The 13,501-nt window shown below is 39.8% G+C and overlaps 1 protein-coding gene across 3 annotated transcripts in view; it reads left to right on the forward strand.

Annotated features, from left to right (window-relative positions):
- LOC121954216 (regulating synaptic membrane exocytosis protein 1-like) overlaps positions 1-9,699 on the forward strand; it is a 105,851-nt gene extending 96,152 nt beyond the window's left edge. For all 3 annotated transcript variants that reach the window (XM_042501559.1, XM_042501560.1, XM_042501561.1), the window contains 8 exons: positions 1,309-1,469; positions 1,592-1,806; positions 2,976-3,008; positions 4,234-4,396; positions 5,157-5,269; positions 6,102-6,203; positions 6,387-6,526; positions 7,322-9,699. In XM_042501559.1, the coding sequence (XP_042357493.1) occupies positions 1,309-1,469; positions 1,592-1,806; positions 2,976-3,008; positions 4,234-4,396; positions 5,157-5,269; positions 6,102-6,203; positions 6,387-6,526; positions 7,322-7,540 (1,146 nt within the window). In that variant the 3' untranslated portion in view covers positions 7,541-9,699. The remainder of the gene's footprint in view (positions 1-1,308; positions 1,470-1,591; positions 1,807-2,975; positions 3,009-4,233; positions 4,397-5,156; positions 5,270-6,101; positions 6,204-6,386; positions 6,527-7,321) is intronic.
- Positions 9,700-13,501: the final 3,802 nt, after the last annotated feature.

Here is a 13,501-nt window from a genome sequence, read left to right on the forward strand (position 1 = left end):
TGACTGAATGTGACATGATTTAAATCTGCAGGCATAGATCATCAGCACAAACCCACTAAAATATATAAAAGTGTCGGCGATGCTATGGTACAGAAGAAAACATGTAGGAAGTAATAACAGGTGATCAGGTCTCGATCATTTTTGAGATTTAAAACAGCTCTCATATTCTGTGATGAAATCAGAATAGGTGCATAACAGACGGTTTGTCCAATTTTTAAACAGCTTTTTAAACTAATACTATGTTATAATATTTTCTTTTAAAAGGTGTAAAAGTGTCTGAAACAGCACTGTGATCACTGAATGAAAGGAACTCTCCTTTAAAACAAATAATAATAACAATCCTTATATATAACAAGACTGTCCCAATGCAGTCAATCAGGTTATGGGATCCTGCTGACCAAATTATTATTATTGTTATATTAAGAGGAATTTTTTTGAAATAGGAAAAAATTATGTACATATATAGAAAACTATATATGTAATTGTTGTAGTTTCATATATATATACATATATTGTATATTTCTGTATTCTTTTTTTCTGTAACCTATAAATATGTAAATAAAATTATTATAGAGTTTTCTTAATATTTTTTCCTATGTAGAAAACAATGAATACCTGTTAAGACTATTATTGGTGGCCTGTAAGAAATCCCTAACCAAGAAATGGCTGAAAAAAGAAATACTTAGTGTTGACGAATATATTGATGTAATATACAGTATTTATGTAATGGAGAGATTGACTTTTAATTCTAGAACCCAGATGGATACCTTTATTGAAAGCTGGACAAAATAGATTTCAAGTATCACACCTATGTTTGTGTGAACAAGTATCAGAAACACATTATAGTGTAACTAGTAACCACCCGTTGTCTACATGTATATATTTTGACCCTTAATGTATTTCATTTGCCTCTCTTATTTTCTACCCTTATTTATTTTTTTTTTTTATTTTCTTATTAATCTTTTTTTCTTTTTATGTGATTGAAAGGTCTTTATTTGTGAGTTTTTATTCATACATTCACATAAACCAATAAAAAGTATAATTGCAAAAAGAAAAAAAGAACCAAAATGTAAAAGTGCCAAAATGTTCTGTAGATTTGAGTGTAACTGCAGAGTCAGCGGAAATTTTCTCTGGCTCCTTCACAATGAGCGATCCCTCTCAACAAGATGTGTATTTGATCCATTTTTGACATAAAAGCCATGATAAGTTCACCATAAGCACCCTTCCTGTTCCTGACTGATTCAGTGTATGCTTTTTGTATAGTGCTAGTATCTATGAGCAACATTTTGTGTCATTTTTGTCCTGCAGCTCTACAAGGACCAGAGGAGGAGCAGTGAGAACGTTTCCCACAAGTCCTCAGACAGTGATGTCAGCGACGTGTCAGCCATTTCTCGAACCAGCAGTGCCTCTCGCATCAGTAGCACCAGCTACATGTCCATCCAGTCAGAGAGACCCCGGGGACGCTTCAGGTAAAACCACACTCTAACTCATTAAGACGCTTTTCTTTTTTTGTGTATTATTGCTTATATTTGCTTCTCTAGTGAAGGAATTATGAAATAAAGTTGATTTTTTGGTGTCATGTGATGATCAGCAGGGCAATGCGTGCAACGGGACGCCACATGATGAAGAGCACCAGCGTGAGCGGTGAGATCTACGGCATGGAGCACGCCGACGGCAGCCAATCAGACACAGCGCTCGGGAGCCTGGGAAGCGGGATCAAGAAGCGGCGCTCGAGCCTCAGCCAACGCGTTGTCGCCATCCTGCCATCCAGACGCAGCCGGAGTACCTCGCAACTCAGCCAGACAGGTCAGAGAACAGTCTGAGCGACAGCCTGAGAGATCATCACACACAGTCACACAGAAACACACAGATATCATACAGCAGCAGCAGGTTCACCTATCCTGCCTAAAACTACTTGGCACCACTGATCATAGACCATCACTGAAAGACTTAAAAGTTGCTGTGTCGTGTATCGTTTCATCAGAGAATTACCATCACAATCATTTTGAGACATTAGTGTAATTACTGTAAATAAATAATACCATCGCCAAGAAGATTGGCAGCCTCTAATGGCTGCTCTAGTCTGTTTTATGTTGTGCGGTAAATCATTCAGAGTCTTTGGAAGACGATGGACAAACTAAAAGGCTAATGAAAAATGTTCATCAGTAGAGCTGAAGCAGCAGGTTTTGCTTGAAAGATATTCTTTTTTTTAAAAACTTTATTTCTATAGTGCTTTTCTAAGCCAGAGTTACAAAGTGCTTTACAACACCAAACCATACAATATAAGAGATCAAGGAAAATAACATAATCCACATAAAATATAATACACACACATCCATATATGTATACATACCTATACATACGTACACGATATACACAGGTGCATACACGACACAAAGGACATTGAAAGTTTCACCAAATGTAGCCTAAACGAAAGGTTTAAGCCTTTTTTTGCGCTAACATTATCAATGCAACACCAGGCCACAAGATTAGCCCACTGCATGTATTTCATATAGCTGCTAACAGGCTGGGTTTTACTCAGCTGTAGTTTCAGAACCATGGATAGCGCCGCTCCCATGGCTTCCATTGAAATCTCCACAGGGTACCTGAACTTCTATTGTCATTTCTATAGATGCTAAATGTGGACTGAAGCTCAGCAACTAATTACAGTTGCAGCTAAGGTTTCATTGTCAAAGACATTAGCAACGAAGTTCTTGAATCCTGGAGAGACAGTGTGCAAATGCACCATGGGTACCTTTATTTTTTCATGCATCTGTATGTACACTGAAATAAACTGGTCTGTTTAGGACAAAAACACACACACACATATTATAAAACAGAGTACTCAATGCAGAACAACGCACCTTACAGTGTAACACACAAACACATCATTTTACCAGTGTATCCAGTGTTGCTGTTGTTTTCGATGATGTTGTTGTTTATTGGCTTTGTTGTTGTTGTGTGTGTTATTTCAGAGGCGGCGGGTAAGGCGGCGGACAGACAGAAAGGTAAAGCAATAGTTAGACAGACAGATAGTTTGAAAGGAAGACAGTCAGACAATGTAAGACAGGAGGAAAGGTAACTGTTAACTTTAGGGGATGCTTCACGGATTTATAGATGCCATAGAGTTACACTGATGGTGCATGATTAACCAAGCATGGCATTATATTATAAAGCAGGATTAAATATATCATGTAGCAGGTGTTAGCTGTAACTTTTCTGATTGTTTTCTAGTTGTATTGAGAGATGTTAAAAAATGTTATTTAATAACGCATCACATTACACTTTAAAATAAAGAGACACATATGTACTATAGATGAAATAGACGTAGTCATAGAGACAATGACAGTCATAGAGAGCGAATGACAGCAAGGGAGAGTTGTAGAATAGATCTGTTAGATAGACAAAAGTTCCCAGCACCTCCAGCCCTTCCTCAACTCTGTCTCCGGCACGCTTCCTTACTCCACCCTCCTCTGTCACCATTCTCTTAAGTTCTTCAAGAAGCCTGGCTGAATCAAAAAATGAATTATCTCAAAAGTCTGAATGTTGCAATGTACAGCAAAGATCTGTCTCTTCATTTTCACCACTTTCATTTCACAAACAAAAAAAATCTCAAACACTATGCTATTCGTCTTTTTTGGGGGTGGGCTGAAAGGAAACGATGTGTTTGTGACAAAAAGAGCAGGCTTTAAATAAGAATCTGACCCCAAGTGCGGATTTACACTGATTTCTTCAACCCTCCAAGCTTTTTCCTTTACATCCCTGCCAAACCTTGCAAGATTGGGGTGGACTGCCTAAGCCATGTTATCTTCCAGAAGTGACCTCATCACTTAAATAAAACACAAATTCATTCCTATTTTTAAAAAAATGGATGGGACTTTCTACACAAAGCAACTTTTCTCTAGCATCCCAAATACTGCTTGTATTACTGTTTTATGGAAGTGATGATTTGAGATGTTGGTGAGGTCACCATGGAACATTAATTTGCATGGGATGGCCAGCATTTTGACTGAACCTCAGCCTACAGTTATCAGGCTTGTCAGAGTCATTACTTTGATTTGTTGCAAAAAGTATGACTGGAAAAAGAGTGGTATTCTATTCCAAGTCTTTTCAAAGGTAATGTTTGAGTTTTGGGTACATGAGATGCCTGATAACTGATAACAGCCTTGGTTTAAAATGGCACATGCCGAGTTGTAACAGTTTAAAGCCTAATTTCTGCATTTGTTCCAGAAGCATCAGCAGGTAAGAAGGCGGGTAAAGGTGGCAGCAGCAGCATCCAGAGAAGCGTGGAGACGGGTATGGCGGTGGAGTACCCACGGGGAGGGTCGGCCATGAACCGGCAGGCCAGCAGAGAGTCGACCGATGGCAGCATGAACAGCTACAGCTCTGAGGGGAAGTACGTATACACACCAGAGGATAGGCCCACATGTGAACACAGAATGCATGGTTGTGGACTTAATGTGCAGTATGTTATAGCGCATTTTTAAGAACTTTACAAAGAAAATGTCTTTAGATAGTTGTTCTAGCAGGTCTACAGCTGTGATGGCATTTTAGCAACTTTAACAAGACAAGAAAACAGAGAAAAGCAAAAAAAAAAAAAGACTCGTACATGTTTGTGTGTTACTCCAAGTTAAAAAAAATTAAGTTGGTTAAAATTCTTTAAAGACACGCACACAAAATACAAATCTTTTGAGTGTTTGAGGTAGAAATTTATATCAAATAAAGTTATACCAACAAGACATACAGGAATGTCCTTTTCACATCTTCCTTTTTCTATCAATTAAGAGCAAAACAAAAGTACATTTAGGCAATTATCCTTGGTACATAAGTAACTCTATGTCCTAACAGCCTTCACTGATCGTGTTCAGTCAGTACATGGATCTCCCAGTCTCCTTTATTCTGCTCTATCACCAACCCCCACCTCCTCCATGACTACACCAACATGACTATTTTAACATTAAGTGGTCAAATCAGACTTGCGTTACTCAATAATAACATGCCAACACAGTCAAAATTCTTAAGTTCTAGGTATAATATAAAACAATAGCGTAGGATGATATTAATGTTGTTATCCCAAACTTATAAGTGTACCCTTCAGTGCACCTTATGGTGTGTGTTTTGAGCGCTGATGAATCATTTGTGTGTGCTTGTGTCAGTCTGATCTTCTCAGGTATGCGTTTGGGTGCTGACAGTCAGTTCAGCGACTTCCTGGATGGTTTAGGACCCGGTCAGTTGGTTGGCCGGCAAACACTGGCCACACCTGCCATGGGTGAGTGCTGGCTCCGTCATATCAGCCACACATTCTATACCCCCACATTTCTATATTTGCAAACACAAAACTACAAATATTAAGTTCTGTTTCACTTGTAAAAACAGTAGAATACCTGTGCACTTCACCTTTTTGTTAATGTATATACCCAGCTAGCAATGTTTGGTTCTAAAAACGTTCTAAGAATGGTACAATGCAATATTTTAGTTATGTTTTCAGCAGCAAGTTTTCTTTTAGTTCCCAGAATGTGCTTCTTAAAGATAGAGTAACATTCTCTATAAAAATCATGAATTGACATGTATTTATTTATTTATTGGAAATATATCACATTAAAGGAACATTTCATAAAAAATATCCTGCTATTTTAGTCCTTAGTTACATCCTGAATACATGTTCTGAATGTTGCTTTGAAAATGTTTTTCCTTTGTTCTAATGAAATATTGTGGGAACGTTTTATAAAAAGAACATTCTATGATCTGTCACCTCTCAACATCCCCAGATGTTACGATTAAATGTTACGTCTTTGCATTTAACCTCACAGGAACATTATTTGAAGTGATAAACATCCTTTAAAGGATCTTTGAACAAGCTTGAAATGTTTTCTTTAACACATTATTACTACCTGTAGGAAATGTTAGCCAATGTTGTGGGATTGTTCCCTGCTAGCTGAATAGACTTTACATATCGTGTGTGCTGCTGTGAGAACTTGTAGAGGAGCTAAACTCTACATATTGAGATCAGGATCAAAAGTTTGAAGTAGTTACTGATGATCTTACAATAATTTCACCAAATGTGCTTTCTATGTGTTTGCATGTGTCTCCTATACATACAGGCGATGTTCAGATTGGTTTGATGGACAAGAAAGGCCAGCTGGAGGTGGAGGTGATCAGGGCACGAGGCCTTACCCCAAAACCAGGCTCCAAATCCCTCCCAGGTAAAACACTCACACTCAAAGCCCAAATATAGCATGTGCGACTCAAACAAAACTTAACAAAACTTTTCACTCGTATTCATCCCTCCTTCTCCTCCCTGTGGCCCTTTTTAACCTCCTCCATCTTTCTATTGGCCCTCCCTTTCTTTCTTTTTTCTCTCTCTTAACCGCATCCCTCATCCCCAGCTCCCTACGTCAAGGTGTACCTGCTGGATAATGGAACTTGTAAAGCCAAAAAGAAAACCAAGATTGCACGAAAGACCCTGGAGCCGCTCTACCAGCAGCACCTGCTCTTTGAAGAGAGTCCCCAGGGCAAGGTGCTTCAGGTAATTTTCTGTGTGTGTGTTTGTTTGCATGTGTGTGGGAGGGTGTGCCTAGTAACACTTTAATCTAAAATAGACTGAACGACCAATCAGCTTATTTTCAAGTCCATAGATACGTTTAAACAGGAGCTTATTTTGATTAATGGCAGGCAGTAGAGAGAGTGTTCAGGTCATGGTTTAAGAGAAAATTACCACATCATTATGTAATTGTCTTTATACCTGTGAAAATTTGGAGCAATAAAAACAGAAGGCAAACAGACCTTGCACCGATCTACATCTTGATTATTAAATTTTTAGCCTTTTGCATTCAAATGACTTCTCAACTATGTAAAGAGAAAATACCGTCTTATTGTGTTTGTCTGCATTCAGGGGCCTGAAAGACTTGAAACTGGATTGCAGTTTGCTCATGAAGACTTGGGGCTTGAGCCTTGACTAATTGTAATGACTTGACATGTATTGATTTATTTGACTTCACATTTAACTTGGAATATTTGGGACGTGACTTGTACTTTTCTCAAATGACCCAAATCTTGACTTAGATCTTCCTTGAATGAGTTTGAACTCGACTGAGATCGTCATCAGTTTGGACTTGGAATTGTCCTGAAAGACTTTTGACTTGAATTAAACTTGTTCTAAAATATTTAAAAACTTGACCAGGACTTGACTCAAAATACTTGAGACAATTTGGACTTGTTTTGAAAAAAAGCTTGACTTGCACTTGTCTCAAAACACTTTGACACAGCAGCTTTTTACTTTTAGAAATGATACATGGTCATAATGTTTCATTCTCTCCTTCAGGTGATAGTTTGGGGCGACTATGGACGATTGGACCACAAATGTTTCATGGGTGTAGCACAGATCTTATTGGAGGAGCTGGACCTCTCGAGTACAGTGATTGGCTGGTACAAACTCTTTCCACCGTCCTCATTGGTGGACCCTACATTAGCTCCGCTCACGCGGCTGGCGTCTCAGACGTCATTGGACAGCTCAGGACCGCCACCGGGCGTTCGGTCCTAGTGACCGAGTGGCGACCGCAAACCCTCCCCAAATATCCCTTAAATGACAAAATAATGGACCACAGCTACTGGACCAGAACTGAGCAGAGGGCGAGAATGCGTCCCGAGGACGATGAAGACGACGAGCCCTCGGTCAAACAATGAAAAGCCAGATGGAGCGACAGGGAACGAGAGCGAGAAAGAGAGAGAGGGAGAGACAGAACTAGCCAATCAAAGCTTAGCTGGAGTCTGACAATCACGTCTCACACCTTCCCTCTTCCTCGTCCGTATGCCGTTTTGTTTTCAAAGTTTTGCTTTCTTTGTTTTCTCCTCTGAGCTGCAGCAGTGGAGCTTTCTGTCCAACATTCTTCACTCACTACTGTTGATATTTCTTTCTTTCTCCTTACTTCCTTGTGCAGCCCTGATCAAAGTGGAGTCCTCCACTGGTAGCCCTCCAGCCAATCAGAGTAGAGCTTGCTGCTAAGCCACAGGGATGAGTGTGAGGGAGTTAGTGAGTAGCAAACTGAGGCGGCTTCATTTAGCTGGATCATAGACTGTATATTAAGATTGACGACGTGTGCCCATCAAGCCCACAGGAAGTGCTCCAGGCTCTGATGCAAATTTTATATAGTGGCCAAAAGTGGAAAAACACCGCCTGGGTCGGTCACATGATGCATGCAGGCCTAGAAAGACTTTTCCCCATTGACTTACATCGAGGAAGAGACATCTGTAAATCAGAGGGGCCTTTTTTTGTGAGTGTAAAAACCCCAAAAACGACTCATTGCACTTTCGTTTTCATTCCCGCATAAAACAAATGCCAACAAGCAACCGAGTGACTTTTTTAATTTTGGACGGGAGAGAGTCACTACTCCATCCAGTTCGATAACATCTGGAAAGTCTAAAAGAGTTTTAGACTAAAGTTTTAGACTGCCAGCGTAAAATTACCCGCTGCGGTACACTCAGCCGCCATAAATCTCTAGTGCACATTCCTCATGGGCCCATAGAGCCAGATATTCTATATCCCTGAAAAAAGAGCTTTTTTCATTTTATGCCCCAATGAGAAGCTCTCATAGGAATGAACGGGCCCTGCCTCCATGCCCATCTCCAAACTTTTTTAATTCATCCATGATGCCCATTCACTCCCGCTCCCCTAAGTAAAGCCAAAATATCTGGGATACGGCTGCTGCAATCTTGCGCTGGTGACGTCATTCTGAGCCAGATTCTGCGCAGTAGCAATCTCTGTGGTGGAGGAGTTACTACCAAAACACCTGTTTGAGCAATCGCGAGCTGCACCATTGAATGCAAGCGCACAGATTGAAAATCCCCTTTTTATAGCATTAAATCATTAAAACCAAACTGATCAAAAAATGATCACTTGAACAAACATCTGGGTGATAAGAACTATCTTCAATGATAGAAACTATCTTTAGGGAAAATTTATATGGAGTGTACTTTAAGTTTTTAGTTTGGCCTTTGTGCCATTCACTAACATGGAGGGGCTTTATGACCTATACTGCAGCCAGACACCAGGGGGCGATCCAGATGTTTAAGCTTCACTTTGTGGCAGCTCTCATGTCGTCCATCTTTTTATACAGTCTATGCGCCATCACATAGAGGTCAGCTGTTGTTTCTGTTACCATGGTGACAGCGTGGTCGTAAATTAGCACGAGGGGCAGCGGTTTGGCACGGTTTGGTGACCTCACTGGATGAAGGGAGCCTGCACACGCACGTGCACATTATTAGCCTTGTTGTGTGAAAGCAAGCACAAAGAAAGCTTGACTCAGAGATAAAAATGAAAGTTTTGCTCTTCGTCTTAACAAAAAAGAAGGAAAATAAAGGCCAAATTGAGTATTTGCTATTTTTAAAAAATATTTCGGAATCATTTTTTTTCGTCTTTGTTTTGCCTAGAGTTCAGAATGGTACCATAAGGTGCAGACTCCCTCTGTGTATGTGTACGTTTGGTTTTCGAGCGACACTGTGCCAAAGGCCGATAACAAAAGGTCAGGTCACATTCGCCCGAACACCCTTTGCCCACCCCACCCCCCTGGTCTCCTCCCCTTCCCGACCCCCTCAAACTCCCCCTGTAGGAGGGAGCAGCATGACTCGGGGACACCCCGGCCCCAAGCTGCATGCACGTTTCTTTTGTTCCGTTTGTTTCGTTTTTTTGTTTTGTTCTCTACTTTTTTGTAAAATAGAAGACGAGACAAATTAAAAACGAACAATTCTCAAAAAAACGAAAACAGAAAAAAAGACTAGACTATGTGTGTTAGTTCCACATACTTTTAGGCCAGCTTGTATGTTGCATGTTCTTGTACAGTTTGCTCGTACTGAATATGAATACAAACCGAGAAAAGCTAAGCCATCCCCCGCCCCCTAACAGGAGCGAACCAACATGGGGGGGGATCAAACTCCGCCGAGGCCACGCCTTCCACTCTGGGTCTAAATATCCATATTAGGAAGTCTCCGGAAATAAAAAATATTTTTTTCTTTGAACCCTATGACAAACAGTGCTGTTCTGTAGTACTGAGCATACTCGAGCCCCTGGTATCTGAGGGTGTAGGTGTCTAAACTGTAGTTTAAGACAGTCGGGGCTAGAGACAGAGATAGAGAATGTGTGTATAACAGCTAAATGTATATGAAGTATAATTATGAGTTTGACAGAAGTTTTAAAGATATAGATATATGAATATAAAAAGAGTGTATCTGACTGTACACCCGTCACCGACACACACACACATGCACACCTTGTACATACAAACCAGGATGAGCGGCTTGAACTTAAGTTATGAACAAACAAAACATTGCTGACACACAAACATTCCTGGTCTCGTAGAAGGGAATCTGCGTCCTGTGGATGTGCTCGAGCCGCTGAGCGGCGCAGAGCCACAAGGGGGCGCTAATAGGCCTTTATTTTTGTCCGGCAGAACCAATTGGAGCAAATTTTCTTCTCCTTAGATCCCCCTTTCCCCTGTTTATTGGTTTGGACTGGACTTCTAAAGCCAATGAGAAATCTGATTTTGCAGACATATTTTGCAGATGTTTCTGTTGAAACCCATGGCGGTGTGGCCGACTGCCCTTTCCTTTGTCAGTATTACTCCAGGAATACTGATTGTTTACAGCCCATGGCTCCCCACTCCCAAACCACGATTTTAGACGAAAGACTAAGTATTCACTGCAACAGTTCTTGTTTGTATAACAGATGTGGCTCTACTGATGTGTATGTTTTATATTCAAGAGTTCATTTTTATTATTTACAAATAAAAGACTGTGTGGAAGAAGATCATGGCTTTTTTCAATCGAGTGGTCTCAAATTATTGTGAAGCCTTAAGAGCCTTATTTAGCATGTGATGGGCCATTTTATTTTTGCACATGCACAGAGAAAGCAGAAGCAACAGGCCTTTTTTTCACAGAAGACATTTTGACTTGTCACAGTAGGAAAAACACAGGTGCAAATGATGAAATGAATGATGGCTGAATTCCATTTAGCTGCTTTGATTGCAGGGCCCAGGTATTGTGCATGCTGGCTCACTGTCAGCCTCACTGGGACTCCTGAAAGGAACAGAGTCATCGTTAGTGTCATTAGTATCACCTGTGCTTTTGCTGCAATGACAGGCCAAAGTGTCTCTTTTAAAAAAGGTCTATACAAAGTAAACCTTTTTACCTTTTACCTGAATATCAAATATACACTTGCTATATTCCATTTTTTCATGGATCCACCACCTTAATGACTGAATGTAAGAGAGGAGCAGCCGTGGAAAAAAGGTATGTAAAAAAAATCTGCTTTGTTGCCAAGTACCCTTATTAAATGATATATATGTGTTGGGTCCATGAGACTAATAAATCCCCAATTGTGGCCCCGGGGGCAAAGGTTTGTGGCTGAGCTTCAACTGACCCCCAATATATATGACAGCTTCAGTATTTTTCCAAACAACTGCTTTTACTCTAAAGCTAAAACTATTATAATTTAACACAATAATCAACAGAATAATGATAATATGCTGGATTTCTTGATAATATAGAGCAAACCTAATATTTTCAGGTTTTGGACTGGCTGTCTGACACACACACACACACACATATGTATATACTGTATATATATACACACACACACACCCACACACTATAAAATGTACTATTTCATGCATGTAAAAGGTTATATGCATATTATGGTTTGTTCGTTTTTGTCAAGTGTATAAAGTAGTTTAGCCACCTATTGAAGGTGAAAAATGTGGACATAATATTTTACATCATGGTAAGTAACATGCCAATGACTGAAATTATATGAACAAAAACAAGTGCAGGAAAACATGAAAGTAGCAAAAGTACTCATATTTTGACAAAATTATTTACATTTACACCATAATTTGAGGCAGAAACGGCACAATCAGGTTGATAAAAGATTTTCCAGAATGCAGCAATTAAGGCCTAAGTGCTAGATGCTTCATTTTTTTACTCTGAACCCCTCACTCACGTCCCCCTCAAATTTTGAAACAAAATGTACGTAAGCCCTTTTAAAAGATATTTATTTGATGGTGGTATAAAGTTATATTAACTAACTATAGATGATAAGTATGCTTTTTTAAGGAATATTTTCAGGGCTTTTGCCTGTATTATAGTGCAGCTGGAAAGACAGAGTTAAATGGGGGGGGGGACTTTTAGTAAAGGGCTGCAGGTCGAACCTGGCCCACTGCAGAGGCCTCAGCCTGTAGGAGGTGCTCACTCTGCCAGGTGAGCTAGAGGTCACCCCAATGATCAGTCTACTACTGCCACCCTGTGGTGTCACAAGGGATGACTATCATCCTTAGAATTTTGTGGTACATCATTTATTAACACTGTTTAAGTTTAACATGATGTCTACAAATGTACCCATATCTTTTTATACACATTTTTGCAAATTGTTGAGCACTCAACAGGGATTGTAAAGGACATCAGCGCCTACCATCCAGCCATAAGCATCACAGAGAGAAAATGCACCAACCACAATGTATTTGTGGGTTTTTTTTAACCAAAAAAGGAGGTTTGACTTGTAGTTTTCTTTGTCAGTATATCATAACCAAAAAAGTAATCCACTCCCCAAAGATGTGTTTCCATCTGCACTGCTTGTGAGTTTTATAAGAGCACCTTCAGTAAGAGACAAGCTGGTCCACGAATGTCTACCAGGACACAAAAAGGGCACTTGGCTTGATTGCAAAACCACAAGGCTTTATCAGATGTGGGAGATGTAATCATTGTGAAATCATGCAACAAACTCACAGCTTTAATCATATTTACTCCAACAAAAATTATGCTATAAAAGGATTCATTACTGCAATACAACTCATGTAGCATAACACCTACAATGCCCATGTTGCTGTTTTTATGTGGGGAGAACAAAAAACTAAACAGATAGAGAAAATCAATGAGCACAAATTTGCCACGCACACAGGATATGAAGACGGCATCATGGCCAAGCAGTATAAACAGCACCATGGTTGTAATCCAGACTCTCTTAAAGCAATAGGTATAAAAGCCATAGAAATATAAAAAAACGCAGTAGTGGAAGGAGCATCCAGGTCCTTTTCTATAGTAGAAGTACTATTACCACATTGTATAGATACTCAGTTACAAGTTAAAGTCCCACATTTAACTTTTACTTCTGTAAAGGTAAGTGTATTCAGGAAAAAAGTACTTAAATTGAAGTGCTCTTCTGATGCTTGATTGCACCTGCTGGTTAGGTGAGTCAGTTCAGCTGTGTGCTGGTTTGACTGCGTGCTGTAATGTGCTCTCTGTTTTTGCTGTTTGCTGAGAGACATGGACAAATTTGGTAAGTTTGCTATGTTTTGGTCAATGTAAGCAGCTGTATCGAGGAACAAATTCCTGTGTAGTCCTGAGGGTTGAGTTATGTGTTAGCGAGCTGTTTTTTGGTGATTTGTTTGTGACAGTGGGTTCTGTATGTCCCCTGTACATAGTGAATCACTAATGTTCTGTCCCTGTTAGTTTGTAG

The sequence above is a fragment of the Plectropomus leopardus genome, chromosome 15 (genome assembly GCF_008729295.1).
Source record: "Plectropomus leopardus isolate mb chromosome 15, YSFRI_Pleo_2.0, whole genome shotgun sequence".
NCBI classification, from domain to species: Eukaryota; Metazoa; Chordata; class Actinopteri; order Perciformes; family Serranidae; genus Plectropomus; species Plectropomus leopardus.